The 27,180-nt window shown below is 29.2% G+C and overlaps 2 protein-coding genes and 1 long non-coding RNA gene across 11 annotated transcripts in view; 2 read left to right on the top strand and 1 right to left on the bottom strand.

The window, feature by feature from the left end:
• The window catches only part of Mgat4a (alpha-1,3-mannosyl-glycoprotein 4-beta-N-acetylglucosaminyltransferase a), a 108,064-nt gene extending 100,334 nt beyond the window's left edge, over positions 1–7,730 (top strand). For all 8 annotated transcript variants that reach the window (XM_088187423.1, XM_088187428.1, XM_088187427.1 and 5 more), the window contains exons 4-10: positions 442–615; positions 1,744–2,065; positions 2,314–2,755; positions 2,814–2,921; positions 4,070–4,266; positions 4,458–4,701; positions 7,019–7,730. In XM_088187423.1, the coding sequence (XP_088043549.1) occupies positions 442–615; positions 1,744–2,065; positions 2,314–2,755; positions 2,814–2,921; positions 4,070–4,266; positions 4,458–4,701; positions 7,019–7,048 (1,517 nt within the window). In that variant the 3' untranslated portion in view covers positions 7,049–7,730. The remainder of the gene's footprint in view (positions 1–441; positions 616–1,743; positions 2,066–2,313; positions 2,756–2,813; positions 2,922–4,069; positions 4,267–4,457; positions 4,702–7,018) is intronic.
• A 960-nt stretch (positions 7,731–8,690) lies between these two features.
• LOC148234325 (uncharacterized) lies at positions 8,691–15,742 on the bottom strand. The gene is made up of 2 exons (XR_015809870.1): positions 15,607–15,742; positions 8,691–8,885 (listed from the first exon to the last, which is right to left on the bottom strand). It is a non-coding gene; the product is annotated as an uncharacterized LOC148234325 (long non-coding RNA).
• Positions 15,743–15,752: 10 nt separating this feature from the next.
• LOC148234324 (uncharacterized) overlaps positions 15,753–27,180 on the top strand; it is a 145,989-nt gene continuing 134,561 nt past the window's right edge. Inside the window, exon 1 of one of the 2 annotated variants that reach the window (XM_088187430.1) lies at positions 15,753–15,906. The gene's annotated coding sequence lies outside the window, so the exon portion shown is untranslated. The remainder of the gene's footprint in view (positions 15,907–27,180) is intronic. The other variant, XM_088187429.1, reaches the window with a different exon arrangement.

The raw sequence follows: 27,180 nt of genomic DNA, 5'->3' as shown, positions 1-27,180 counted from the left end.
AATTATCAGCAAGTTTTATAATCATGTAAGCATGAACAATATATTGCAATAATCTATCGAACGGCTGTAAGACTACTCCCGATTGAAGAAATACATTCTGCCTTGCGACGACTTACATCTATATAGAGCACAAAATAATATATCAGCCAAAATATACACGTGGATTCTCTGTTTATGTATGTGGTTTCTGAGGATTGTATGTAATTCCTTATAATTGACAATTGATTCTCGTCAACAACAATTTCACGATTCAAAATTTAATGCTCACGAAATCTATTGTCTAAATATTGAATAAAACCATCAATCTTAGTGTTCTACTCATCCATCAATTTTGGATTGGATCATAAACGTAATGCCAAAAAATATGTAGAAAGCGTTGTCTTTTAAAGATTTATAATGACTTTATATAATATAATACTTAACTAATTATTTTCTTTTCAGATTTGACGCATGAAGAAGAGCTTGTTCAACGATTAGCAGAGCTTCAAATTCGTCTTCAATATTTGGAAGCCGTTTATCGTGCACGACAGGAAGATGTAGCCGCCCTCCAGCCAACACCAGATGGCACTGCGTCCTTAGCACCTGGCATACAAGGACTACTGAGAGACATGACAGGTTAATTTATTATTTTCTATCTACGTACTATATCCACAGGGTGCCTCGGATAAAGAGTTTGTAGCTACATGTACCAAATTGAAACAATTTTAGATTTTTAAAAAATCCTGCCAGTGCATTTCTAACTTTATTCATGTTATCCAATTGCTTTCTACCCAAATGATTTTGCAGACTTTGTAACAGTTAGTAATCTAATTATTTCTTTATTTAGCTCATCTTATGTAATTTTGCAACATATAGTCGCGTATTGTTCTGATGCAAAATAATAAATATGACAAACATTGTACTTTTTGATGAATAGTAGAATTGTTGAATTATAGTTTCTTCAGCATAGGGCCGAATTCCTTTGCAGTTGACAGACGATGCAAGTTTTTTTCACTCTCTACACATACACGACGTCTGTGATAACTCTTCCAAGATGCTCGGCTTTGTTATGAGGAACGCCTTTCACTTTGACGATCCATCTGTTATTCGCTTCCTCTATGACACCTTAGTTCGTAGCATTCTTGAATCGGAATCTATAATTTGTAATTCCCGAATAACCAAATATTCCCTTTTAATCGAAAAGATTCTTAAGATACCTTTATAAGAGGATATTTGGTTATTATCCGTTATTATATCCCAGTGCCTTTCTTTTAGGAGCGTTGGGATATGATTCACTGAGTTCTCGCAGAAAGTTGTATGCCACTAAGCATTTTTTAAAACTACTGAAGGGTACTGTCGACAATCATACTATTCTCAAGGAATTCCAGTTTTGGATCCTGGATCCTCTTCGAAAATCCTCTTTTGATATTCGTTAAGGCTAAGACGTCTGCACTTGCCTTTGGCTGTCCCCATCCGGCTCCTAATACACTGGCATTGCACATTGATCTGCTTAATGTTAGTCACGAGGAGCTGGTTCGATTCATATAATTTAATTTTAATATTTTTGTTTTTTTATGTTTGCTTTTTTTTATATATTTTAATTATATATTTTTTGTGTATTGAAATAATACCATGTATTTTTTTTACCATCTTAACGTATTGATGTAACCTGTTAGGTCCCGGTGGTCTTAATTTAATTTGAATAAATAAAATAAATAATTCTTCAATGTACCAGAGTTTTAAAATTAAAATTTATAATTTCAGGTTTACGTACAGCAAATGGCTTGAACAATACTCAAATGAAGATTTTGAGAATGCCGTCTTCTTATTACTTCCTGCCTCATCTTCTGGACAATCCTTTGAGTGTACGTCCAGCGTTCCTCGTCAGCAACGGCCGAAGTGGAGTCTCTGTCGTTTTGGGTATTCCGACCGTAAAACGCGAAAAAGAATCGTATCTAATGCCCACGTTGCACAATCTCATCGAATCGATGACCGCTGAAGAGGCCGCTGATACGTTGATCATTGTTTTCATCGCCGAGACTGACATTGAATATGTATTGCAGACAGCTAGACAGATTGAAAATCAGTTAGTATTATATACTTGATTATAATAATTCAAACTGCGGGGCAAGAACATACAGATCCATTTGTAGAACCACTATAAATTCATATGCTAACTCAGATAAACACATTTTTATTGCTTCGTTGGCTCAGTTAGTTTTATTTGCAAAATAAATATATTTGTAATCTTTGGTGTGAATGTAAACTTCAATGAATACTTTGAATGTTTTTTGAGATTAGTTTATATAAATATATATATATTTTTTATTATAGATTTCCCACTCAAATAGAATCTGGCCTTATTGAAATTCTATCTCCGCCTCTGTCATTCTACCCTGACATGGACAAATTGAGGATAACTTTAGGAGATTCAATAGAGAGAGTAAAATGGAGGACCAAACAAAATTTAGATTTTGTTTTTCTTATGACGTACGCTCAACCGAAGGGAACGTTTTATGTTCAGTTGGAAGACGACATTTTGGCTAAACACAACTTTATAACTACAATGAAGAACTACGCCATCGAGATCACGGCCAGGAAGCAGAATTGGTTTGTTCTCGACTTCTGCCAGCTCGGCTTCATAGGCAAAATGTTTAAATCTGCAGAATTGCCCTGGGCGATCACCTTCTTCCAAATGTTCTATAACGACAAGCCTGTGGATTGGCTATTGAACTATTTGGTTGTCACCAAGATCTGCAATCGCGATAAAGATGATGTAAGTTAATTTGATTTAATTATTAACTTTAAAATATACATATTATTTTTATTTATAGAAACAATGCAAACAGGATAAATCGCAACTTTGGGTACATTATAAACCATCACTCTTCCAGCATATCGGAACTCATTCGTCGTTAAAAGGAAAGGTTCAAAGACTTAAGGTATTGTTATTATTACATAATTCTAATTGGCTCAGAAATGGCTTTCAATAATAAATATAAAAACCTACGCATCTACGCGTGCGGTGAGATAGTTTCTCTCTCGCTGACAGGGAAACTATCTCACCGCACGCACCTAATCTACGCCTATATATATATCATATTTACTCATCTTCCCAATTATATCCTACTATTTTTTGTTATATTATCTTCACCTTTCAGCATGTAAAGATGTTTTGTATCCACTCGTAACATCAGGACATAAAATTTACGATGATAGAAACATTCATCTCTTTAAACAAAAAGGTGAATCAGTAAATGGAATTTTGGAAATAAACGCATTTTTGCCAGTCAGGCAACTCCTTGACAACCAACAACGTATCATTAGTGTATATCTGAACATTTTTAAAATTAAGATTAAGTAGATTCATTGCTTTGTTCATTGAATAAAATGAATCTGATGTAACTGGTATCGTCTCTTGAATCTACAACTTTATGTTAGTTTCAAACTGGTAACTATGTATCCGTAATTGCTTTCGCGCCGTCTATTTTATTTAGTGCAATTTTTCTTTTTTTCGATTTCAATTGCTTCTCTATAAGTTTTTACATTTGGGTTTTTAATTTTGCCTAAAGAATTGGTTGTATCAAAATTAATATGATGATTGACATCGAAAGTTTGGTTTGCCAAAGTTGATCTTTTCCTCGAAGCATTTTATCGCGTTTTTATGTTCTATTTTTCTTTGTGAAATCCTACAGTTTATCTGACCAATGCAAATTTTGTCTCAATTACCACAATAAATTTGGAATAATTCCTTCTGATTCATTATAAATTTGGCCTTTTCCATTCGGTAGAATGGTTCCTATTTTATTATAAGATTTAAAAATATTTATATTATATCTATGTATTAAATACATATATACCAAACACTAAAGAATGAAAATTACTGTGCTTAGAAAACCTTTACTGAATGTGTAATATATTGCTATTTAAATTATTATTGAAGTACTTATTCTGTACTTAATGACACAAATATAAATACAAACTTTTATAATATCAAGATTTTTATTAGCAAAAGAACATTCTTTAAGTGAAGTCTATAATTCATACTCTATAAATAAAAGTAGTTCTTGATTATATTTTTATATTTCAGGATAAACAGTTTGGTAAACTATCGCTGTTCTTTCCTCATGTTAACCCACCACTAGCAACTGCCACTTCGGATATTAGAGCTTACAAACAATACACCCTGAAGAGGGCGTACATGGGCGAAACATATTTTTGGGGACAGTTTCCTCAACATGGCGACCGGCTGACGTTCACGTTCCAAAACCCCATACAACTCACGAGGTATTTATTAGAGGACAGTAAACAAATACATATTTTGTTAGCCGGCGCTTTTGCTATGCGAACAAGACAATCAAAACGATTTAATCTTTTTATTGTATAATAAACGTAGTGCACCTCCGCTGCGATTGTGTGATAGGATAATAAATGTTACTGCTTGTTTAAACAGTTCCATTCATATTTAACTTTTTTAGATATCTGCTCCGAAGCGGCAACGTTGAGCATCTCTCCGACAAGTTCTACAACACATCGGTGGAAGTTCTGCCAGTTAAAAACACGCACGCAAATCAGAACTATACGAATGAGGGTTTTGTGATAATCGGTCATTTCGACTCGATGGGAATCGCCGAGGGAGTTGCTGATCCACATCTAGGAAAAATATTAGCTGTAAGGCTGACAGTGCACACTGAAAGCGATAATTGGGTCATACTTAGCGAGGTAAACAAGAACATTCAATAACACTTTATGACAAGATGTTTACGACGATTTGAGGACTTGATTTATATGTACAATTCAATACTGATTTCTATTCTCTTTTTTTTCTATAAGAAAAGGCAAAATACTCAAAAAGCAATTTACCTTGTATTTGTATTATTATTTATTATGATATACAATATAATACAATGATACATAGCACATATTGCATTGATTTAATGCCATGTGTCATGTAATTACATACTATTGTTATGAAATATTTTTCCCTGTGGTAACAGTGTTATTTCAATAATATTTTATGAAGTTTTTAAGTTTGTTATTAATTGCGTAATATAAATTAATTTTATTGCTTTGTTTTGTATTATTTGAAGGTTAAAAATATATTATTACTTCACACCAGGAACATGTTTGTTAATGCCAGTCAAATAAGTTTTTATTTTTAAATATTAAAGTATGGGCTTTAAACTACCCCACTCGTTGGTTAGCGAAAGATGTATTACTATCTCTATTAAATACAGATAAAACAAAATACGAACCAAAGCAAATTCCGAAAAAGATGTCCAAGGATTCTGGGGTCATTCACATAATAACTATCTATAATTCAGATATATAAGTAAACGTGATCACAGTAAGAATATTCAATTCTCTGGCCACATATTTTTGCGATTCTTAATATAACGCATTTTAGTTTGAATTCTAATGGGTTGTAATGAATGTCAACTAGAAATAATTTTTAAACATAGTTCATAAAAAGCATCCAATTAAAAAAAAACGCTCCTTCTAATACTTTTTGTAACTTTTGGCAGTTGATTATGGAAAAAATAATTCACGCTTTCCGGGGTTCCTCAATGGTCTAAGAGCCTAGGCCAGGCATAGCGAACCTAGGGCACGCGTGCCCGAGGTGGCACGTTTGAGAATTTGGATTGCACGCGAACGATTTCCAAGTTTAAAAATATTTTTTAATTTGAAATTTAAAAAATTAAAATCTTGATTAAATAACCTGTGAATTATTAATTTATTTCATTTTATTAATTATCAAATGTTTTCTAAGATAAACGACAGTCGTTTTAAAAAAATAATTAATTATTTATTTTTTCTATCTTGGTAATTTTTTTACTCCTTGGGCACGCCACACAATCCAGGAATAATATTTAAGGATTTTTGGCACGCGACCCCAAAAAGGTTCGCCAAGCCTGGCCTAGGCCCTCTGCTCTTAATGTTATTTATTACTGACATAAATATGGCAGTTACAAATCCCGGTTTTCTTCTGTATGCCGATTATTTTCAATTGTTTAAATGCAATCGATCTGTTGCGAACTCTTTATCTCTACAGAGTGATTTATATTCTCTATGGAACTTCCGTCAACTATCTGGCCTTTAGTGTCGGAAAGTGTTATATTGTGTCATTTTCCAGATCTCGTTCGCTTTAAGATTATTCCTACGATTTCGTTGGGAACGCTTAGACTTTAAAAACTTCCACTAAAAGTCTCAGAATCACTTTTGAGAGCAAGTGGAGGTTCTCTCTACGTGTACGACGTCCGCGAGAAATCTTTCAAGATGCTTGGCTTTGTTATGGGGAACGATCCATCAGTTATTCGTGTCTTCAGTGACACTTTATTTCGAAGCATTCTTGCATCAGGATATATAATTTGGAATATCCCAAATACCCCCCCCCCTCTTAATCAAAAAAATTCAGAAAATATGTCATAGTTACCTTTATATGAGGATATTTAGTTATTATCCTTGTATCCCAGCAGCTTTCTTTTATGAGCGTTGGAATAAGACTCACTGAGTTCTCACAGAAAGTGGTATGTCACTAAGAGATTCTTCAAACTATTAAATGGTGCTGTTAACAATCAAACTACTTTCAAAGAATTCCAGTTTTGGATTCCGGAAGGTCCTTGAGAATTACGATTGCGTCCCCTACTAATGTCTGTTAAACCAGGATCTCCATACTAGCCAATTCACCTATAACTGTCGCCAGATGGCTTCTTGATACAAGCGTTCAACAGTAATCTATTTAATATAAGTTACATAGAGCTGGTCTGGTTTGTTCCATTTAATTTTGATATTTTAATGTAATGGTTTTTTACTATAATGACGCATTGAGACTACCTAACAGGTTATGTAAGGTCGCGATGGTCTTGATTTAATTTAAATAAATCAATATAATGTAAGTAACCTTAATAAATTATAATATTTAATACATTTATTATATTTTTTTTACAAATTTACTTTTTAAGATATCTGAAACGAGTTATATAAAACAATAAAAACTTGTTTGTTACCCTATTATAAAATCAATTTTTATTTATTTCAGATACACTTTGAGGGTACGGCGCAGAGCTGACTGTTTGACTTTGGGTCATTTGGAAGATTGGCTTTTCCACTTTCCAACGCCGTTCGTCCCAAGATATTTAGACTAATAAACAGTGATAGTCCAGTTTAAAATTGGACTTTCGTCATAACAACTGAAAAAATTATGGTGTCACATTTTCAACAAACCTAATACCTCTCTGTACTACGTGAAAGAGAGGTTATAAACTTTAAAATTGTATCATCAAAGTAATTATTATGAGATACTGTCATTTTCATTAATCGTTACAAATGATTTATGTGATATTTTTGAGCCAAATTTGTAATTTTCATTGCTAATATTAAGCGCTATGTTGTATTATATTGTATTTTACCATTGGATTTGAAAGTATCTTCTTAATGCTAATATCTCATTAACTGTTAACAAACAAAAATTCAACTCAAACCTTTTTTAAGAATGTTTGATTTTAATATCGTAAAATCATTGCACTGATCACAGAAGTCATTTGGCTTTGTACTTTTAATGTGCTTCATGAATGTTACAATTAAAAAAAAAAGTATAAAATCTCATTTCAACATGTTTATTGTATTTTATGGCGACTGTAATGCCCATTGCAATGGTGCTATGGCCTTAAAATTATACACTGACATATAACCCTCTAATATATACATATATTGTATTGCATATGGGTTATGAGACATAAATAATAATAAAACACTATGGTAAACTAATATATTCATGTTGGTTCAAAAAGTACTCATGCCAAATAAATTTAGAATACCCAAAGCAGTACTAAAAAAATCATACTTCAATTCATTGCTTTAAAAAATATATAATAGTCACTAGCTATACCTACCTGATGTCAATATTCTAAACCTTTTATCTGTTCTTTTACTATCGTTCTGTACACATAGTTTTAATTATAATAGTAAATAAACGCTTAGGAATATGGAATTTGATGAAAATTCTATAATGCGTCATATATTTTTGAAGTATGTAAATTTACTTCCACTATGTGTGCCACTGATAGCTTTTTATAAATTATGAGCGGAACCCGACTATTTATTTTTTAATAACGATAGAAGAGGAATGCTTGTGTGTGCTTATATTATATACTTATGTATGTATTATATAATATTTTTAACATATTTTCAATGCTGGACATTGAGCATTCATAGGAGCAGTATTTGCTTATATGTTTGCTGCAATACTGTAAAACAATATTTTTGCCACAAAGAAAATAAAACTCGATTTAAATGTAAAATTACAATTTGATTTGAAATAAATCATATTTTTCCTGTAAGGTATCGGTAATTAGGTTTATTGCTAAAAACACTGACTTTGATTAAATACCAAAAAATAATATTTAATTGCATTATTGCTATAGATTTTGATAAACTATAATATAAAGGATATATTGCATTTAAGGTGATTTTGAAGATTTAGGTTATAAATATATTTTTTTTAAATCTACACAAAAATTTTGCTTTTTTAAGAAATTATAATTTTTAGTTTTTACAGTGACAGAAAGCAAATTTTTTAATTAATATTATATTTTTTTATAATTTTATGCAATGTTTGTTACACATTATTAATATGTAGGAGCCTTGATTTGTTATGGCCAAAACTGCCAGTTTAGGCGACGGGATGGTAAGGGGTTGCAATTAAACACAGATTGAGCCGCTGCAGTAATATTTTATTGATGATAAGAGTTGTTTACATGGTTTACAAAGTACGGGGCGCGCGTCCGAATCGCCTGAAGGTTGACCGTAGAGAAAATAACCTTCATGCCAGTGCTACTCAGTGCCGACCAGTTTTGGCCATAACAAGTCTAGGCTCCCACAAATATTTCGCTAAATAAACTGCTGCCCTGTAAGTAAAAACATGACAGATATTAAATCAATGTGAAATTTTTCATAACACTTGAATTTTCTTATCTTTATGGCTAAAAACGCAAATTATTGTATAATATGACATAATTTTTCATTTAGACGTTACCATCTTTTAAAATATCAAAAACACTGGTCTACAAAATAAAGTTCTAAAAAAATGGTTCAAAATTGACATGTAAATATATTAAAAATAGCTGACCCTTAAATTAAATATTCTCTATAAAAGCATTGTATGTATTCATAACTTATGTGTACATTAAATGTTTCATATATGTATAATACGAATCATCCATAAAAATTACTATTTTAGCTCATCAAAAATATATTATATATATATATACATGTGTATCAAACGTAGACTATTGTCTGCGACTCCCTTCGGTGTAAGAATTTAGATAGATTCCCATGTCTGATATTATAAATTGTTTGAATAAAAACTTTAATAAAAGATTACTTTAAAATACATAGTCGGTTATAAAAAAATGTAAAAATAAAGAATCTTAAAATAGTTATTAACGAAATACATTAATAAAACCATACAGGTGCGCGAAGACTGATTGACAAAGCATGCGAAACATCATCTTAATTTTAATACTAACGATGTATACACGTGGATATTTAACTAACACAGTTGTGTAAGGCTGAATTTGATCAATCTATTAAAAATAAAAAGAATATAACTACTTATGTATATAAAGTTATATAACAATATTCCTGGAGTTAATTTTAGTTGAAACATGTGCCACTGAAGCTATTATAAGTAGCCGTTATATATATATATATATATTTAATAATAAATATTGTTAAAGCACATTCATATTTTAAATTATCCGTTGTTATATATCCTTAATTGTACACAAGGCAAGCTGTTTATATATTATTTCTAGATTTAATAGATTTAGAGAATCGTTCATTGTGATGATAATCTTTGAAGGAATTATTTATAACAATAATGTATTAAAAGCCTTAAATGTGTCACACTGTTTAAACTTATACCTATATGTACATACATAACCTTTTATACCCATATAATTGTGAAAAAAATTTTATAATGCAACACCATATTTTGTAAATTTTAGCATTTAAACCCTTAACAAGTACAAAATAATATTGTAAAATCACAAATGTAAATTATTGTCTAGTCTCGAGTACTAGCTAGCGGTATATGGCTTAATGTATCTGAAATTGTTATATTTTCAACAAATGAAACGTTTGATCTAAATCTCTGTGCAGATTAGGCTTAACTGTAATAAAAAAGTATTCATCCGAGCACCATCTTAATTTAGCTATACATTTTTTCAGCCATCAATCTAACTTAGAGACTGTTCCATTATCGTTTAGGTTAGTCTGTTCGTCAAAGTCTTCCAATTCTTAAGAATGTAGAGTTACTCTCCTCTCCTAGATTGTACGCCTTATTCTCATCGACTAACTCATAGATCTTGCAGAGTTTTCTCTCAAATGCCTTAGTAAGGGTTCAAAATCTGAACCATATGGATAGAACAGAACAGGCCTGATTATCTCTCTAGTAATAGATAATAATGTATACAAAGCAATTATTTTATGTATATGTTAGACTATGCACTTCACTGGCAACATTGCTATGTTAATGCTAAACAAAACACTAATTAAATCACTATTTCAGAACACCCAAGAATTTGGCACATTAACCATGCAGACTTTTAAAAGCCATTAATTAGCACAAAATATAAACTTTACATTACTATGATTCTAATGTACATAAAGCTATTTTGTTATCTGTATCGATATGCTCTTATTTTTTTTCTCGTTAACCTCAAATTCATATCCAGCAGAGAGTCTTGATCACATTACTATACCTACGTCATATGCATAAATCTCTTTTTTTAAAGTAAAGTTAAATCGTATATTGTAATTTTTAATCATGGAGACATAGATTGTGGCTTTTTAATTAAACTAAACTTAATCCGCTCAGAGATATATTTTGAATGATATTAAATATTATTATAGTTGGAATTCTTTGTGTTTCACACGTGCATATTAAACATGCATTTTTTACTATCATACTCTGTTATTTTGTAAATCTATTGTTGAAGCACAATTATTGGAAATATAAAAAAATATTGTTTATTGTATTACAATTTTACAAACACAAATAGACGCATCTCACATTAAAGCTTAATAAGTATCTGATATCTAGAATCAGTATCAGACAGCATCTTTAATAAAAGTATTTTAAAATTAGACACTTTTCTATATTATGTTTTGTAAGTGTCCTCAAGAAACTTAGACAAATAAAAACAATTAACCAGGATTTTACTTAATGAGTTTGATTGCACCCTTGATGTTTTTTTTAAGTAAGTTAAGTAAATCAGACAAAGACATGTTCAAAATTCTTAATATCAATCATATTTATTTTAGGTGTCTTATACTATGATATTTATTACAGATTATTTGTTACTGGCATATAATTCTGAAGTCATTTTCTCATTCGTATATAAATTCTAGTATTCATACCAAGATTTTTTTACTTGACGTGTATAATTTTAAACAGCATACTTTATAATATTTATTTTAGTGAATTAATAATTACTGTATATAATATAATATGAATGTCTATTATAACAAAAACAATGGCCGCACTGACGAGTCTTTAAAATATATTGTATTATTATTACTGCTGTCTTTTCAAATTGTAACATCTTCAAAAAGACCCTTTGTTGTGGCCATAATTTGTTTTAAAAATATTCATCTTTGAAAATGTTACAAATACCAATTAGAGCTTATTAACTTAATAGATAATATTAATCAACTTAACATCCAAAAAATTGTTTAAAATTATTATTAAGAATATGCGTTCAATGGAGTTGTATTAAACCATGTGATACATATTATATTTAATAATACTTTCATTATTTTTAATATTATTATTATTATTATAATCTTAATAACATTTTGGATATATTTGTATATTTATTTTGTATTTTAGAATATATATTTAAAATTAGATGAAAATGCTTAAAATTTATGAACGTTTGCAATTTTTCAGGATATTCTTATTAAGTGTTAAGTGTTCCTAAAATATTGCCAAAAGTGTTGCTTTTTAAATATTTTCAAAATGCATCATTCCACATCTTTACATAATAATATACCTTTATATTAAATTCATACGAAATATTGATTTATTGTATACTTGCTTATAAATGTGTATTTTTCTGGTTTTTGCTGTGAAATATTTATGTTTCTCTCGTTGTCACTATAAATTGTACTTAATTTTTAAATGATATGTATCTCTACTTTATTATTCTTTGTAATTTATTTATGCCTATATTATATGTATAATTTTGTTGTTGTTTTAGTTTTTTGTGTTATGTTTTGAAGTTAAATAAATTCAATCAACTTTTATACGAGCAGTATTTTAATTATAACCAAAATATTATTCAAAATAATTATTAAGTGTTTCTAAATTGATAACGTAGTATATTTTTAGAATGAAATGGATTTTAAAAACTTTTTCAAAAAATAAACCCTGTAAAAATCTTGGCTAAAGTTTTTACATAGCCCTATCCACCATATTGTTTAAAAATGGCTTCTATTCAAAAATAAACCTAGAGAAAACAGTAAAAAAGCTTTTAAAGCCTTGTACAAAAAAAGTAACATAATATTTAAATAAAAAAATAGTAATTGAAATAAAATTTAAATTTTAAAAATAGTTGTTTGTATTATTTTGTTTCTTTTGTGGTATTTTACAAAATTTGCAGAAACAATTACTGATGTACTTTTAATTACTTTTAATTATGTCGACATGAAACTTGTTTTAAAAATATAGGTTGTAGATTAAAAAATATTTATTATTAAAAAAAAAATTAATTAATTTGGGATAAAACAAAATTTGAAGACACGATAACTCCAGTTATTTTAATTTTAACACTATAAAACTAATTCTAAGAATATGTAAATATCAATATGAGTTCATTAACCAGCCTGATTCGCCATCTTAAAAAAGTTGAAAATTTCTATTCATATAAATTAAAATAAATTTGAAATTGTTTTTTTAAACATTACTACATTTAAAATTTAAAAAATGTAACTTCGTTGATGAATCTCGGTGAAATACTTAGAAAAATGTCCTATAATATATATTAAAATAATGTAAAAATTAAGATAAAAAACTTTTTCTTCGACAATTTTATAATGAAATCAACATCATTTTTGTGGCCGTTGCCGGACGGATCTATTATGTAATAAATAATTTCTATAAAAACCACAATTAAATATATAAAAGTAATTTAAACAATTCTAATATGGCTTCTTAATTTTATGTCCATTCCTCAAATTCATTAATCTTAGAAACACGAAAACAAGTATTATCTAGTTAAAAATAGTTTACCTTTGATATAGTAGTAGATACTATGTACATACAAATATTAACTGGCATACCTAGCTGGAAGGTAAATAGCTTAATTTTTTTGTAGATAACAGATAACGAAGATAAAAAAGATAATTTCCAACCTTCATCTTGCTATAAATAAGATTTAAAAACCACTGATTGTGTCAAAATGATACGTTTTTTAAGAATTCAAAAGTTGACTAAAAACCAGAAATTTTCAAACATTTTCAAGTAATATGCATAATAATTTTTGTTTCTATACACGTGCAAAAAAATTAGTTGATCTATAGTATATTTATAATATATCAATTAGTTATATTAGCTAAATAAATATAGTAAAACTAGAGTCTTCCACATGGTTGAAAATATTTTTTGTATTTTACCGGAAGCAAGAATGAAGTGAATGTGCTTAGAATCTGCGCATTACGTGATGGTTTTCCACTTAGTAAAGATTTGACCTTCATTCGACGTATAGATTTCGAATCAAGTGTCATGAAGGATGCGAATAAGTGATGGGTCGTCAAAGTGAAACGCGTTCATCATGACAAAGCCGAGCATCTTGGAAGAATTTTCGCCAACATCGTTTACATGTAGAGAGATCTCCACTTGCTCTCAAAAGTGATTCCGAGACCATTAGTGCAATTTTTTCTAGCCAGAACGTTCTCATCGAGATAGTAAGAATATTCTGATGGTGTTTGAGATTGGGAAAATGACATAATATGATATTTTCTGACAATAAAGGGCAGACAGTAAACTAAAGTCCATCTCCACAACAATTTTAAATCACTTTGTAGAGAGAATGAATAAAACATATCGGCATACAGAATAAAACTGGAATTTGTCATTAATAAATAACATAAATTGAGGAACCTCTGAAGGCGTGATACATATATTATTTTTACAATCAATAGGTAACGAACTGTACGATCCTAAGTCCAACAATTTTTTACCAATAGCCCATGACAAACTTTGTTTAATGCTTTACCAAATAAATATATACGACGTCTACTTACATTCCCGCATCAAGATTTTGTCACTGTTTTGTTGAAAAACAGAGGTTAGTGACAGTGGAATAAATTAAAGAAGTAATTGAGTAAATAGTTCGAATGATTTAGCAGGAGCTGACAATATAGTTATTTATATACAATTTGCCAACCTTTTTATGATTAAGAGTGACTTTTGTGCATTTCCAAAAATCTGTAAATGATGATGTTGTGAGAATCAAATCAAAAAAATAATTAAGAAAAATAAAAAAACTGACTTCTCAATCTTTTAAATATTAATCGGTGACAAAATCAGGCAAGGAAGAGTACAAGCACAAGAAGAAGGAAGCAATTGCGCGAAACCCTTCAGCAATATTTTATGAACCGTTTAAGAATTTTGCATCAAAGTTCATCACTTTTGGCGTCAACATTAAGTAGTTTGCTTAGTGGTAATTATTAAATTTCCAGAACGATTTAGGAACATTATAATTTATTTTGGCAACTTTTGTAATAACTAATTAATTAAATTGTGTTACATAATATAATAATATAACATAATCCTTATAAGAAAATAATACAAAACTCAAACAAATATCAACCTAATCCGATGTATTTATCAGTTTTATCTACATACCATTCATGTATTAGAAGTTTCCAAATGTTTCAAAGTTAGTTTGGTAATTAAATTATATGTTATTATTAAGTCAGACTTTCGATAAAGTCTAACTTTACGATAGTTTTATTCAGACTTTCGATGTTATTTTGATCAAGATTTAACAGCGTTAAGATACTACAGTTTAGTTTAGTTTAATTTCTTATTTAATTATTTCAATAAAATACAAAGTTTCTAACTCGACCTAACACTTAAAAAAGTTAGTAAAAAACTTTTTACAAAGTTAGCTGTTGACAATGACAAATAATTTAAGTATCATTAAGAGATGATGTAGAAGCTATGCTAAAAAATAATACATTTTAACATTAATTTTATTTTAATTATATTGATAAGTGGGTCCGCATGCGGCCCGCGGATTGGAATTCCAAGCTGTATAGCAGGACTCGGCCACCTATGACCCGCGGGTCACCAAGTGACCCGTTTGATGATTTGAATTGACCCATTTCAGTTCTGCAAATATTATTTTTTTAACGTGTTACGATGTCACGACTAGACCACATATATGGTTGTTAGGACCAAAAATATTCACTGACAGGAATAGTCTTTTTAATAGTCACATTTTAATTATTTTGACCCGCAGCCAAAAGAGGTTGCCGAGACCTGCTGTATAGCTATACAAAATATTATTTTTATTAAATTGCACGTCACTAACACAAATGAAAATGTGGTAACCCTACCCCAGTTGCACCCCATCGGAGCTTTCGCGCGCGTCCACTCCCGCGCTTCTTCGTCAGTAGCGATCGATACGCGCGACCCATCGCGCACGCCCGCCGCGCACGACCTCACCGCCGCTCTGCCGCGCGCATCGACCGCCGCCGCAGTGTGTGTTGACACTTCGCCGGCCGCCGGCAGTGATGCACGCGCGTAGCCGGTAGCCGGCCGCGTACCGTCGCGCTTACGTAACTCTCACGCGCACCGCTCTTTCTGTGTGATCGGACGCGGAAATGCGACGCGCGCACGCACACGCGGTCCGCCAGGTAAACACGCACGCACATTTATCGATAATTTTTTCGCGAAGGGTAGCAGGTGCGGATCCCAATTTTGCACCCACGATTCATGTTATTATGTTGTGATAATAATATATAGTATATCATCTGTATAGATACTTCGCATAATGCGATCAATGCAAAAAAATATTTTATTTTTATCAAAATATACAATTTACTGAAAAACCGTGTTATATCAATTTTACTCATGCAAAAATAATTTGCTTATAAGATTTAAAAGTTAGACGTGAGCTTTCATACTGTAACTATTCTTTTTAAAATCGCTTTAAAATACTATAACATTAAGTTTTTAATTCAGATTATTATATTTCTCATTTCGTGCGTATTTTTAGAATATTCCAAATTATTTATGCAATTATATAGTTATATAATATGTACGAATAATAACCTGAATTACTCACAATTTTCTTGTGAACTCCAACTGTAACGCGAACTGTAGCGGAGCTCACCTTTCGTCTGACCGGATCTGAATAATTATTTTATAATAAGCATATTTCAATATATGTACATATGTAGTGATTAATTTTACAATTTACTTTTAAATAAAATACATATTTATGTTTACTGAAGTGTTAATTCAATACAATTTAAGAGTTAAATGACTAAGAACAATTAATAATTTGAGTAAAAGAAATAAGCTTACATTTAAATTTAAGGTTATTTTATAGTATTCCCGACTATACGTACGTAGCGTAAAAATAACAATGTTGTTTTTTTATAAGACAGTTATTAATTTTACAAACATAAAATTTTCATGTTTACAATTTTGTTATAAGCTAAAATATAATAAAAAATAAGACGTTGGTGGCAACTTAACCCTTTGAGTGGTATTGCCGTATATGTACAGTGATCGATATTTCACTGTTTTGAGATACCCAGATAATTATATATTTACATATGCATATAGCTGAACACATAATAAATAAAAAAAAGATTATATTTATTAAATCTTTTTAATTTGATTTAGTGTAAATTATTTCTATAGAAAATAATACCAATGAATTAAAGTGTACAAAATAAATGAACATAACCAAAAATATTTTAAATTAATTTAAAAAAAATAGTAAAAGTCTCTGAATTGACATAAAAAATCAGAAAAGCCGAATAATATATAAAAAAATGTAAAATAAATTAATGAAATTGAATAATACAAAAATGTTAAAATAAAACATTAAAACATAATAATACAAAATAGTAGTAATATAAACCAAAGCAAAAAACGTTGAGAATCACTGATCTTTTTATATAATTTACTATAAATGCAATATAAAATAACCACATAAATAATTATGAAAATATACATAAAATCAACTCACTCCCAAGTGTATACTAACAAATTAACTAATGTTTATGTTAACATGTCTATAATGCAATATTATTTTGGCATTTTATACTTTTGTTTAAATTCAAGGTTGATTTTATCGTAATTGATACATGGGATAAGTTGGTTAGTATAGTTACGAAACAAAATGTTTAGTATTTTCTGGAATGTAAATGACAATGTTCTTTGATTGTTGGTATTTGTAGACTATTATGAAGTTTAAAAAGGTGTATTATATAATAAAGGATGATCCAACTTCAGTTGAACTTAAAAAATAACTAATAACTCGTCGGATATTAGTTTTTAGTTGCTTTAACGTTTCGAATTTGTCGGCATAGACACGACAAAAAAATCTAACGACGTTAAGTCACATGATCTTGACGGCTAGTTGACATCACCAAAACATAAAATAATGCGACCTGGAAACTTTTCATGCAAAACATCCAACGTTGCACCCAATGTTTGGCAAGTTGTAATTACTTCGTTTTAGTGCCAAAAATAATCGATTATCGTGCGCCTATAGCGCTCACCACGACCGCTACAGTCCAACCTTCATCGTTTTCAAAAAAGTAAGGCCCAATGACGCCGCCTGACCACAATGCGCACCAAGAAGTCTCTTTTTGGACATACATATAATGCTCTCTCGTGAATCATATGAAGATTTCCTCACTCCATATGTGACAACACCTAATCTGAATAAATTCTTCCCTGTTCATGTTCTATGCTCTGCTTCAATTCCTTTGTTATCTGAATTTTATACGGGTGTAATTGCAAGTTTTTATTTTTTTATATTCAAACAATTTTTTGTTAGGAGGGAATTTTTGTTCGTGCCCGACTATGGACTATATAATTTCTAAATAAATTGAACTTATTTTAACCCTTTTCACACGAAGCAATAGAAATAAGAGATGGGGAAATATTGACTGTGTAACATTGTTATTCGAATATTGATTTAATGATTTAATTTAAGGCTGAAAAAAATCTTTTTGACTAATTTTTATGTATATATCGGAATCTCATTTTTTTAAGTCAAATCATATATCAGAAAGACCTGGGTTCGAATCCCATACGAACCTTTGTGTTTTTTATATTTCTATTCGCAATTAGTGATTATCATATAATTATAATTTACAGCTTTTCCAGCGTCTATTTTATCTAAAAAGTTACACCCCTTCGGTCCTTAAAATCCGAAAAGGCCATCCGAGACTCAGTGGAAAATAGTTAGTGCGAATATGATAATCATTTACTTAGTTGGTGCAGTTTCTGAGGGTTTACATTGCGCTGCGTAATCAATAGGATTGTATGTGAATACAATATATGTGACGAAAACTGGTTTACATCAAGATAAGATGCGCGCTTTGACGAGGCTAACGATTTTGTTTATCTGGGATCGTTTATTAACACTATACAGGCCGCGAATACAATTGTAATCTTTGCCAAACGATGGCAGCGTGTTTTAAATATTAATAAATAAAATTGTTGTTAAAAGGTTGTGCAATAATTATTAATGTGGCACAGGATTTGTGTCACCGGACATACATGTCGTTGACTTATATAGTGTTAATGTAAATAAACTATGGCAGCGCTGAGATTACTAGGATACTGATATCTATATGTAAAATAAAAAAAATCACATCTAAGACTTGTAAGATTAATCCTGATGTTCGGGTGTGAGACGTTGGCTCTACAACTGAGAGTTATTGTCAAGAAATCGATATAAAGCACTGAGAACTGCGACATCTGGTCCTCGCAGTTCTCATTCGGAAATGCGCAACGACACATTGCACGGTTGTCTTTTAAAAAGTTGAGTTATAAAATATTATATCTTCTATAGAGATCAACAAAGTGCAAGTCGATATTCAACATTAGAACTCCGCAATTTTACACACCGAAATAAATTAACTTTCGTAGATTCTAATAGTGCTAATTTTATTTGATAAAGTTAATTATTATGAATTTCAAGATCATAAACCGCAATTATTTTCATAGCAGCCAAATACGTTCAATATGATAGATAGTTTACTTTTTTGTACGTATCATTCTCGTACATTTTTTTCGCAACTCACGACTTTAGGAAGCGTTGCTATATACTATTATATTATATAACTGCTTAAGTTATAAATTTATTCCGTATAATCTAATAGAGCCCGCCGGAGCTTGCGAAACATGCCTTCAGATTTCCAATTATTTGTGAGAAGCCACTATTACCCTATAACTTTACAACTAGAAGTTCAGGACTAATTACCTACGGTTAAATTGAACTTATCGAATGTTAAAAATTGTTAATAAGAAAATTAAAGATGTTCGAACTTCATTATCGATATTAAAAAAAATAATACACAATATAATTACATAATTAGCGCCGCTAAAGTAATTTATTTACATTGTAATAATCCATTGAATCTGATTCTTCTTTTGGCATGTAAAATTCCAGATTCACTGTAGCATTATTACATAGATTTTTTAGTTTGAGTACGTGAGGAAGCATATTTTTTGTTAAAGTTGTTCAGGGAACATCAGATGGTCACTTGGCACATCGTTTTTACACTATATGCTAAAATATGCAAACTCGTTTTTACGGCGTATCTGCATCTCTTTCCATCCAGTTGTATACGTTTTACCTGTGTTATAAATTATAGGTCATTTCCATACTCAGCTGCCAGATATTAATATATACACATGTGAATCATCACTGCGTCGACATTACATTTTACATTTGTATGTAATTTAATACACACCCATACATATAATACGTATTTGTTACCGACAACATGTGAATTCTTGGATTTATTTTTTTATATTAAAGAAAAAATATGTATAACTTATATAAAATTGCTTTAGAAAAATAAAGTAATTTGCTTTCTCGCATAAGAATTATACCAAGACTGAATTCCACTGTTATTAATCTCCTGTCTTTCACCAAAACAGTGATAAAATCTCTTTTATGTAGAAATACAAGCACACGTTTTATATATACATACTGATTTTGAGAAGGTTTTTGACAAAATTTTACACGGGCTATTATTAAAAAAATGTCAAACCTCAGTTGCTTTGATGATCTAACACTAGTGTTATTAAGTTAATTTAAATTATCTCGCAACCTATGGCGATCCTAACCCTTCGGGGGTCTCTCAGGGTTCAAACCTCTGATCTTCGCTGTGTTTATTAATTTCAAATATTAGTACACCGACGATTTAAAATTGTTTAGGTGCATTTGACATGTTGCGAGCTCTTTCTCTATACATTCTGATTTAGATCACTTTTGAGAGCACGGGAGATTCTCTCTACACGTAAATGGCATCTGGGAAAACCTTCCAAGATGTTTGCCTTTGTTACGAAGCACGTGTTTCGCGTGTTTCAAATGCTAGACAAAGAGACGCTTCTTCTTAACAAAAATATTCTCCTACGCATTCGATAAACATTTGTGATTAGAATGTTGATCGGCGGTCTCTACTATGAATGAAATTCTAAAAATTCGTTCGTTGAACGAAACAAAATGTTAAAAAAGTACACCCTTTATTATCGTTTAACGTTTATCCGAAAAAATTCTATAATTCGATCGCAGTTAATTTAATTATAATTTTTTAATTTATATGCAAATCTTCCAATTTTTATGTAAATAAAATTCGTTCCAAACATGATTGTATGTACAATAAATTAATGTTCCATAATTAATTCACAAACAGCTGATTATGGTGTATTAAAATGGCAGAAAATAAATAAAGCATTTTATTTTTAATGCCCTCAATAATCAATAATTTGTGTTATGCATATTTTCTAAAATTGAAAAAGTTTCATAAATATGAAAGTAATTATTGATTAATTAAAATAATTATTATGAACAAATAATTATTTTTTAATTAAATCATATTTTATAGGCAATTGATTAATTTTCTATACTAAATGGTTCAATAAATTAATATCAATAAAAGACGAGAAAATCATTTTTTATTCAATATTTGAATAGTTGCTAACTACGAATTAGGCCCAATACACTACCCTGCGGGACTCCAGTATCAATTTATTTAAGCTCGGAATAAGCTTACTCTTATAGAAGAATATGGCATATCTTGATAGAAGAATCTGGCAATAAAAAAATTGTTTCCATTAGTCAGTTTTGTACCTTTACTTTTTAAATATATTTTACTTAAACAATACTAAAAATTATCAAAATACATAATACATACTTATACACGATTTAGTGTTTGTATTGTAATAGTATGGTGTTATTAATGATTGGATTGTATATAGTAGCATTATTAAATTTCTAAAAATACGAGCGCACTATCGCATAATCAGATTTGCGATTCGCTATTATGTCAGCAGTTCTTAACCTTCACTGGCAATGTTCCAAAATAAACTGGGCGACCTCTTTTCGTACGCGAACGCTGTGTTCGATATCTATTATAACTGTTAATTCACGCTGGATCGCGATTCTTATGTAAACAAGAATATATATAGTAAGAAATTGATCATAATGTAGTGACTTCCCGTTGCCTTTAAGGTTTTATAATAGAAGCAAAACTGTTCTATTATATTGCTTTATTTTTAAAAATAACCAGGCATATTATTTATAAAAAGAACAGGGCAATAGATGCTTTTTTAATTTTATAACCTTAATGCTTAGCGACTATTTAAAGGGTTGAAATAATTATTTAATCAATATGAGCTACAAACGTTTTTCATGTATTACGTATTTACAGCGTTATTTGGTCCCTTGGTATATAATAAAACATTTCCGGTCTTGATAAGAACAACTCGTTGAGGGTTAAATCCACCCCTTTATGTTTAGTTTCCTTGTGAAAAAAAGTAAAAGGCAATAATGTATATTTAACATAAACGTTGTATTATGATAATCATTTTAATAATATTAGATCTTAAGTAACTGTTAATTATTGTATAAAAATATTAATATTAACTAACTTAACAAGATATGACTTAACATATTAATTAAATTAGGGGAACACCTTTTTACTTACATTGTTACATGCATATATTAAAAGCAATGTCCAATTATAAATTGTAACAAGGTAGTTAATCTCAATTTTAGGTAATAAAAAACGAGAGTTTATTATCATGGGAGCATATTATAATTTAGGTTAGTTTGCCATTGTTTTTGCTAACCTTATGATAATCTCGTTATTAGTTAATTTTATTTTGAGTAATTTAAACATATGTCAAATGAGAGACGTATTTTTTATAATATATATTAATATAACCAAATACTTTTTTGTTGATACTGTATCAAAACAGAATAAGAAAATGTATATTTTTAAAACGTAACATTTGTGTATATTATTGGACACGTTGCAGTGGAATAAAATAAAAACGAAACTCAACACAGCTCTAACATTAACTTGGTAATTACATGACATTTCAAAAAGTTTCAAATTGCTCATACTTCCTGAAATGTCAAAAAAATTTACATTGCATCATACGTACACACCAAATGTAAAAGAAAATTGCCGTTATTTATATTTTGAGCACAAAAAAATTAACGATCATCCGTGCAGAGAGCGATTGTTTGAAATGTTTTGTTGTTACTTTTTTAGATTAGATATTATTATATATAAAAAATATGATTCGGCACCTATCGTGGGCACGTGATATATTGTGGCCGACAACAGTAAATAGAGTAAGAAAGCAAATTAAAAACTGGTTGTAAAAAACGATATTTACCCGTCGTTCCTTCATTGTTGTGGGTCGTGATCACAATCACCGCTTGGTTAGATTTCAATGTTTTATTTTAATATGACTTATTTATTTTCTATGATGTTTGAAACTTTTGCAAATGCTATGAAATACTTTTAAGTCAACAGTATATAATAAATATTACGTGTTATTAATTTCCATATGTCTTTTGTTGCTGAAAAGTAAAAAGAGCAGAGGACCCAGTTTGGAACCCTGTGGTACACCAGAATGAGCGAAATATTAATCGAAGCGACGATTACCATAGCTCACATATGATTCTACACCAATTATTTTTGTTATGCCTGCAGTATTAATCTCGTTGTTTTTGTAGGATATATATCGCTTCTTCTATTTCTTTGATCAGTGATTCTACATTCAATATTCTATTGTATAAACAATGTTCTCTTCTCTCTCGAAAAAATATATGATGTAGACAATTCATAGACCTTTGGATTAATAAATAGTTACTGTTAAACTGCATAATCCGCAATACAGTTTTTTGTTTTAATTGTATCAATAAATATATATGTATATATATTATTTGAGTTTAGAACGCTTTGGGATAAATTTCACAATACCGTTATTTAGATGTTTTATGATTTAAAAATATGCATTTTATTTCCTTATTATTTTCGATAGCATTGATTAATTATTTTTAATATTAAAAAATATTTTATAGAGCCAAATAATGCTTTTTTTTCTACAAAATTAGAAATATAAATACAAAAAATTTCATGCAACTTCTTTTTTGTTATATATTTTATTAAAATATAAAGTAGAAGTCATGCTAAATTATTTTTTTAATAATAATTTAATTTTCATTTAAATAATAATATTCTATACTAAGTTTCTTTAATCCCGATAATTTCGCTAGCATATATACTATTAGTGTTAACACATTAAAGGTTTAAGTAGGAGCATGTTACTCTAAGTAGCTTACAAGATTATTCGCTTGATTGATTAGAAATTACGAACTAAATAACTTTAAAGTAGTCTTTAGCTGAATAAGAGAATTTCTTGCAAAGAATGTAACGTTCCCAGACATATCGCATTTCCGAATCGATACCAAGAGACGGCCAAAAGCTGCATTCTGCATATACTTTTTAACCTTTTGCACTAGCACACTTAAAGTAAGCACTTGATAGAATTTTTATGCTTCGATTTTAGGGTAAACATAAATTTATACTCAGTAACAATCGTTTCATTGCTCTTATTTTAATTTGTATGTAGAATAATACAAGTAGATTTACGATGTGTTTATATTATACATATATTTTGTGTGCATATTATATACATGTATAAATAAAAGTAGTACTTGGTAAATTAATTTACGAATTCTTCTCGTAAACGAAAGAGTAAAAAATATTCGAAGAGCAATAATGATGGACTATAACTCAATTTAAAAAAAAAGAAACAAATGGCCTGTAAAAATGTTATTTCGGACCACCGTTCTTGAAACACAATTTCATGGTATGGAGTCAGCTTTAAGCCAATTATTATTATCTACAAATCCATACAAATATCTAGATATGTCTAAAACCAAAACACTAGTAGAAATCATTTTGCAGAATAAATATTTTTTCATTGCAAAAGATTACACAATGGTTATAAAATTTTTTTTATTTCGATTTTGAAAGTGGTTTATCTAAAATCATTTATATATGTTCAGTAAATTTAAAACATATTTAGTTATTTAATTAGCATATGTGTGAACTCAATATAATATATCTAAAAGTATCTAAATTAAACAATTTTAATTTGACGTTTTCTATATTGACGCCAATTGATATTCTTGACAGACTTACGATGCTATACATATCATTTTTCTCTGGCCAGATTATATTTACAGCTGTTTTCGCCATCGGAAAAGGGTTTCCAATTTTTAGTTTTCTTAAGTCATTTACCGGCTTATTAAAATACTGTTGCAATAAATTGGTTTTTATTTTATTTAACTTATACCATATTAATTGATTAGTATACTTAATAAACATTTTATTTAAAATGTGTTTTAAGCAAATTAAGGCACTACTAATATTTTAATTTGACTTCTTAGTGATACATATAATATTGTGAATTAATTCACTAATCATTTACATGTGGACATTTTTTCTTTATATTGTAAATATAAAAATTTAAACTTGTTTTGAATTTCACATTGGTACATATTGATATTTTTATAAATTATTTGTAAGTCTTAAACGTTAATAGTTTCTAAAGACGAGCCATAAAGATCGTCACATAAAATTCATGTCAATCTATTTAAGACATGAGAGTGTCAAAAACGCCGTAAATTTGAATTTTAAATAATTCTACCTTCTTCGTCCGGTGTTTTGTCAATTATCATTTGCTTAACTCTTCTCTTCCGTTTATTAGGAACGATCTTTACGAACATTGTATTTGGCATTTTTTTCCATGAAATTTTATTCGAAACCTGTTTTATGTATTCAATATATTCATATTGATGCATAATCTCTCGATACATATATTTTTAATGTTTTATTAAATACAGTATAATCTTGATTTTTTTCAGAGTGGATATATGAAAAACACGGATAATTTAAACTATTAAATCTTATTTGATTTTAAAATATGTATAATATATTTACAATACAAATTATTTATATTTATTACATAAATCTGTAATTTTCTTTTACTTTTAAGAATATCGTTATATTTAGGCATTCTGATTTTAATTTCTCGAGAAATGAGAATTCTCGAATAATTTTGATGAATGAAAAAATGTATGTAATACAGTAAAGTATTGCAGATATCTGTAAATATATGTACATATACTTATGTTAAATATTTTTTTCGAAGCTTAGCTAAATTTAGATTTACGCAATGTATCAGGTTATTGTCTGGCGCCGTTCTGAACTTAATCTTTAAAGTTTAACGCAATACTTTCAATTATTTTGGAATTAATTTTTATCTAGAAATATTTATATTAATATAGATTTATATTTATATATTTGTTTCTGACTAATTGAATACAGATAAACGCCACATTTAGCTAACATATTTAAACCCTAACTTTAGAAATATATTTCCGATTTGGTAATTAATTGCATTTCGATTAGCGTTTGGCGCAGTCAGAGAAAACACATGTTAAGATACCAATAATAACCAGATAGACTAAAAGATGAGTACGTATTTAGTTCGTGTGCCAATTTCAAAATGCATCCGCCAAATTCTAAAAGCAACGAATGTGTAAATATTTTTTTAAATTCTATTAGTAAATGATTACCACGAAAACAATACCTAGAGCAGTTACATTACATTTATAAAAATCGGTACGACTGTTTTAGAATAATGTGTTTTGCCAATGGCGAAGAATATTTAGTTAACTTGACGGTTTATGGGAAAGAACAACGAAATAACATAACCATAAACGTTTCTGGGTGGCAATATTATGTATGATTTGCTTATTTTTCGCACAGTTACCATTTTAGGTGCACAAGATATGAAAGATTTAATTCCTTAATCGGATCAATATAAAACTATTATTTTCATTACTTTTTACAATATATCCAAAATATGTTATTTAATTAATAACTTTCTTTAACATTCTCAGCTTCGTTATATTATATACAGTTAATTTTGTACTCATGTGAAGTTTTATATTATTAGTTAAAATATGGATTTTTAAATTTTAAAAATTAGGTATAAAAATAGCTAAAATGTTTTCATAAAGATGTAACTATTATTGTAATGTATCTACAATAATAATATAACTTGTATACTGTTATTTTTTTATGGATATTTGTGACTGTATTGTTTTGCTATGATAATAAAAAACAGTTCTATTGCTAAAACATTTTTTTCTTTAATTTGCTTAAAATTGAACAAATTTTAAATATATTCATTGTAGCTGTTTTTGTTAACAACGATCTGTTACTGATCTTCAACGCCTTTTATATTAAGAATTGTATTATTGTTGAGTTAAGTTTCCACGTTGGTGAATATGATTTAAGTGAAAGAAAAAAATAAATGGATTAATTGTTAATGAACGTATAATTAACTGAAATTCTAAAACCATCAAAATTTATTTTTCAGCCTCTAAAGCAATACGCACTTTAGCATATTGTGCTTGTATTTAAATTTCAGGTTGTTTTTATCGTTGTCTTCGATACATGAAATTAGTTTGGTAATTCCAAATATTTTCAAATTTTTACTGGTGTTAGTAGGATATTATAAAGTTTTTTTAAACAAGTATAAAAATGCGTATTTTATTG

Source organism: Plectrocnemia conspersa, unplaced genomic scaffold, assembly GCF_051122295.1.
Source record: "Plectrocnemia conspersa isolate PC_06_02 unplaced genomic scaffold, ASM5112229v1 ptg000006l, whole genome shotgun sequence".
NCBI lineage: Eukaryota > Metazoa > Arthropoda > Insecta > Trichoptera > Polycentropodidae > Plectrocnemia > Plectrocnemia conspersa.
This window is presented reverse-complemented; position numbering and strand designations above follow the sequence as displayed.